Here is a 4,350-nt window from a genome sequence, read left to right on the forward strand (position 1 = left end):
CTGCCTTTGCCATCTCTTCTCCCTTCTGGGCACACACTTGGGTCTCTCTCCTCCCTCCTCCAGGGTCCAATCTCCCCACAGCAGCCCGCATCAGTGATCCAAATCTGCATTCCGGGCAGGGCCAGGTTCCCCGGGGCTCGAAGCCTAATTACGGTTTCCCGCTGGCACACTAGGTTCGGTGGAACCTTTCATTCCCCACTTCGAAAAAAAGTTGCAGTTTGCACCTTTTGTCCAGGGCGATGGACAGTTTACTGTGGCTTCTAAAAAGTAATGAGTGGCTCTGATTATGTTAAAATCTCTTTTAATTAAATATTTTGCATTTTACAAAGGCGGCTGCAGTTTCTTTTACTTTTTAAATCTAAGAGTATAACCTGTTCCCTTTCTGTAATAATACTTCAGCTCATACCCAGAAAAATCAATAGGTGTAAAAAATTAAATTAAACTTGTATTTTTAAACTATGAAACAGTTCTGGGGGAAACACAAATGTATATATTTATATTACAAAAAAACATTAAATGCCTGTACAGGTGTCTTAATTTCATAATTTACTTCAAAGATATTGAGTGATCAATTTAAATACAAAAATGCTACATTAAATATACAGAATAAGATTTAATACAAATCCTCTTTAAAATTTTTCTTTTCAGTTGGTTAAGACATTATTGTTTGTGTGTGGAGATGTTTACATTTTTATGTCATCCATCTCCAGGAACTATAAACTTTTTAGTAGGAGGGGTAGTTTTGTTTTTCTCTCATGTTGATGGAAAAATAACTGCCAAGGCCATGTTTTTTTTTTTAAATAAATTAGGAAAGTCCAGGACCGACGCAGCCCGCGTTAAATGTCGGACATACCTTTCTTCAATTCATAGGGAGAGTCTTTGCACAGGTCTAGCTGGGACTGGCTCCGCAACATTTTCGGGTCTTTAGCCAAAGCGTCCGCTCGGTTCAACACCGTCTGGTTTAATCCATTGAAATGCGAGCTCGGACCCGTTGTAGGGCCTGGCCCAGGCCCCGGGTGGCCATGAAGGTGTCCGAAGGAGCCATAGTTCGTGTAGCCAGGATAGAAGGGCGCCGTGTAGTAGAGAGGCCGGGACAGCACTGTCCCGCCTGGAAAGGGACACTGAGCCGAGGGCGAGCGCGAGGGTGCCGGTGCCGGTGACGCGCGGCTGCCTCCTAGGGCTTGCCCGGCTACGGGCCCGGGGCACGGTGGGCACGGAGAGCCCTCGCTCCCGCCGCCCCCGTCCTTGACCTTGTCCGAGGATGTGGCGATCTCCGCCAGAGACCACAGTTTGGGCTTGGCGAGCACCGCCTGAGGCGGTGGCGGTGGCGGCGAGTGTATGACCGAGGGCCCTCCGGGACCGGGGGGCAGCTCTCCCGCGGCTGGGTGTGGGCCCGGAGCCGGCGCGCCCGAGGAGTAGTGAGGGGCCGGGTCTTCGGCCAGCCGAGCTGCCGCAGGCCCGGCTGGAGAGGGCCCGCCGGCGCGTGGGGGCCCGGGCAGCGCGTCGAGGCGGCCCTCGGATGCCGGCTCTTTAAAATCCGAGTCGCTGAGGCTACCCTCGGTCTCTTTGCCGGCGGGGGTGGGCGGCCCCTGCAGCCGTTCCAAGCCTGAAGCCGCCTTCTGCTCTGCTCCTCCTGCGGGCGAAACCCAGGCGGTCAGAGGCGCGGAGGCCGCGCGGCGGGGCCCAGGTGCCCGCCCGCAAAGGCAAAGACCCCTGCCCTCAACCTCCAGGCCCTGTGCGCCCCCTCTCCAGTCCCCCTTTTGCTTAACGCACCCTTTCCCGCGTCCACCAACCTGCATCGGGGCCCTCGGGGTCGCCCTTGTCCTCGGGCTTCTGGGGCTCATCCTCGTCGTTCTTCTCCAGATCAATGTTCTCTTCCTCCTCCTCGTCCTCGCTGCGGTTCCGCGGCGTCCACGTCATCTTGTTCTCCTTCTTGAGGCGCCGGCGCGCGTTGGCGAACCAGGTGGACACCTGGGTGAGGGTCATCTTGGTGATGATGGCCAGCATGATCTTCTCGCCCTTGGTGGGGTAGGGGTTCTTGCGGTGCTCGTTGAGCCAGGCCTTCAGTGTAGCGGTGGCATCTCGCGTGGCGTTCTTCCGGTACGCGGGGTCCCCGTAGGGGTACGAGCCCAGGGGTGCTGCGTACGGGTGGTACCCCAAGGAGCCTGCCATGCCGGGTGTATGGTCGTAGGGAGAGCCCTGCAGGGAAGGGGCAGAGAGAACGTGAGAGTGGGCCGTGGTCCCCAGTGCCACCTGGGTGACTGAAAGACACTTTCCCTGCGCCCAGGGGTCTTCGGGGTGCGAGGCCCGCACTCAGGCTTCCCCTGGGGTAGGGCTGGAGAGCTCAGACCCTAGGGCAACGCCTCCTCCTCCTCATAAGGAAGCGGGGGCGCCAACTCCTGAGTCCTTGGGGGCGCTTGGAGCCGTCCTGGCTTCCCTGGCCCTTGGTAGGCCCCCCTCTGCCCGGGAACGTCCTCCCTCCGTGCGCAGATCCGGCCACGGCGGCCGGGCCCTCTACCCAGAGAGAGGCCTGGGCAGCGGCGGCGACTCTGCGCTCCGCACCCGAGTGGTTGCGCGTTGGGAGCAAGGGTGGTGAGCAAAGGAAATCAAGGACTTTTTTTCCCCACAGAGAAAAGCAAACGAAAAGCTAAGCCTTGCCTCGGCACTCCCACCCCTCCAAAAGTGTTACCCCAAACCGAAGCCAAGGCGATTTTCCAGAAAGTGCACCCGGCCGAAAAATCCCGGATGCACCGCAGCTCGCCCGACTTTTCAGAAATTTAATACCTCCAAATCGGATTGCAAAGATAGGATTACGGATTTGCAACATTTTGGAGGACTAATTAAAGGCGAGGCCAAACACATTTACACAGACTTAGCACGCTTCTGTTCAGATTTCGGGTCTATTTCTTTTGAACTACTTTCTCCAAATGGCAAAACCAAAAAAAAAAAAAAGAAGAAGAAGAAAGTAAAATGTGCAGGGCGGCCTGGAGCTCACGTTTGAACCAAATGCTGCTCTTTAATCGCAGCGACCTCTCCCCAAAAAACCGTTTCGCCAACTCAGCGATCCGAGCAAGACGCGGCTCTTCTCTCCGAGCAACTCCGGAGCCCGAGGCCCGGGCGAAGCCGAGGGAGACAATCGCCCAAGTTTGCAGGGTCCGCGAGGCTTGGCAGCGGCGGCCCGCAGTGGAGCCGAGGCCCGTGTCCCCCGCAGCCCCCGACCGCCCCAAGCTGCCGCAGCTGCCCTCGCCCGCCCCGGCTCCAGCTCACTCACCACGTACGAAGAGAAGGCGGCGGCTGCCGCCGCCGCGGGGGCGGCGCCGTACTGGAGGGGCGAGTTGTAGCCCGGCGAGGGGTTGTAGCCCGGCGAGGGCGCCGTGAAGGCGGTGGAGCCGGCGTAGGGCGAGAACGCGGAGCCCGACGACGAGCGCCCGAGCTCATCCGTGCGGGGCCCCGAGATGACGCTGGTGCTGTACGCCGGGCACGAGTAGAGCGCCAGCGAGGCGGACGGCTGGTACAAGTAGCCCTGCGGGTAGGACATGGCCACGCACGGGCATGGGGCGCTCCGCGCCGCGGCCGCCAACGAGCCGGGCGGCGCCCTGCGAGGGCGTGCGGGCGGGCACCTGGTCTCCGGCTGCCCCGGGCCGCCGCTCCTCGGGCCCCGGCTCCCGGGCTCCGGCCCGCGGCGCCTCCTCGCTGGCTTCCCGCGCGCCTCCGGCTGCGGCTGCCGAGCCCGCTCCTCTGCGCGCCTCGCTCGCCCCGGCAGGGTTTCCCCCCCCCTCCCTTTGCTGCTTTCTCTTTTTCCCCCTCGCTCTTTGCACTGGGGGGCTCTGCTTTTGGCTTCGCAAAGGTCCTGCCAAGATGCTAAGTTGGAAATTGAGGATTCTGACGCCTTGTGCGCGCCTGAAGCTCCTCCTTCGCGGGGTGTAGTCGGTGGGAGGACTGGCAGGAGCCTCTGGGCGGCCGCAGCCAACCCGGCCGCCAGGCGCGCCTCGCCCTCTCCCTCTTCCTCCCCGGCTCCCTCTCCCGCTCGCTGGCGCTCCCCTCGCCCCTCCCTAGCGCCCGCCTCTCCTCCGCGGCACTCCTCTCCCCCCTCCTCTTATTTCCCCCCCTCCCCTCCTAGGTCTCTCCCTCTCTCTCTCTCTGACTCTTGAGCGCCGGCCCCAGGATGACAAACACATCCCAGGCGCGCCGATCTCTTCCAACTTTCCTCCCCTGCTAAGTCGGGGTGGAGCGGCGGTTCCGACACAAGGCGGGCCCTGATGGCCGGTCCCGCCGCTTCGACGCACAAAGGGAACGAGGCCGCGGACCGCGCGCCAGCGAAAGCTCTGCTTTCTGTACGCCGCAGTAAAT

The 4,350-nt window shown here is 60.5% G+C and overlaps 1 protein-coding gene across 2 annotated transcripts; it reads right to left on the reverse strand.

Annotated features, from left to right (window-relative positions):
* Positions 1–231: 231 nt before the first annotated feature.
* Positions 232–3,538, reverse strand: IRX5 (iroquois homeobox 5). Of its 2 annotated transcripts, none has more exons than XM_007459453.1 (3): positions 3,272–3,538; positions 1,794–2,199; positions 232–1,630 (listed from the first exon to the last, which is right to left on the reverse strand). In XM_007459453.1, exons 1-3 carry the CDS (start codon positions 3,536–3,538, stop codon positions 837–839), a joined length of 1,467 nt encoding a protein of 488 aa, XP_007459515.1. In that variant the 3' UTR covers positions 232–836. The 2 variants fall into 2 exon arrangements, with proteins under 2 accessions (XP_007459515.1, XP_007459514.1); XM_007459452.1 differs by having other exon boundaries at positions 232–1,633.
* Positions 3,539–4,350: the final 812 nt, after the last annotated feature.

The sequence above is a fragment of the Lipotes vexillifer genome, unplaced genomic scaffold, assembly GCF_000442215.2.
Source record: "Lipotes vexillifer unplaced genomic scaffold, Lipotes_vexillifer_v1.1 scaffold342, whole genome shotgun sequence".
Lineage (NCBI taxonomy): Eukaryota > Metazoa > Chordata > Mammalia > Artiodactyla > Lipotidae > Lipotes > Lipotes vexillifer.

Excerpts from the sequence above, each read along its gene's own strand:
- IRX5 (XM_007459452.1), bottom strand. The coding sequence starts at position 3,538 with ATGTCCTACCCGCAGGGCTACTTGTACCAGCCGTCCGCCTCGCTGGCG. Across the intron at positions 2,200-3,271 it reads CCGCCTTCTCTTCGTACGTG|GGCTCTCCCTACGACCATAC; the intron begins GTGAGTGAGCTG and ends CCTTCCCTGCAG. Across the intron at positions 1,634-1,793 it reads CCCCGAGGGCCCCGATGCAG|GAGGAGCAGAGCAGAAGGCG; the intron begins GTTGGTGGACGC and ends TTTCGCCCGCAG.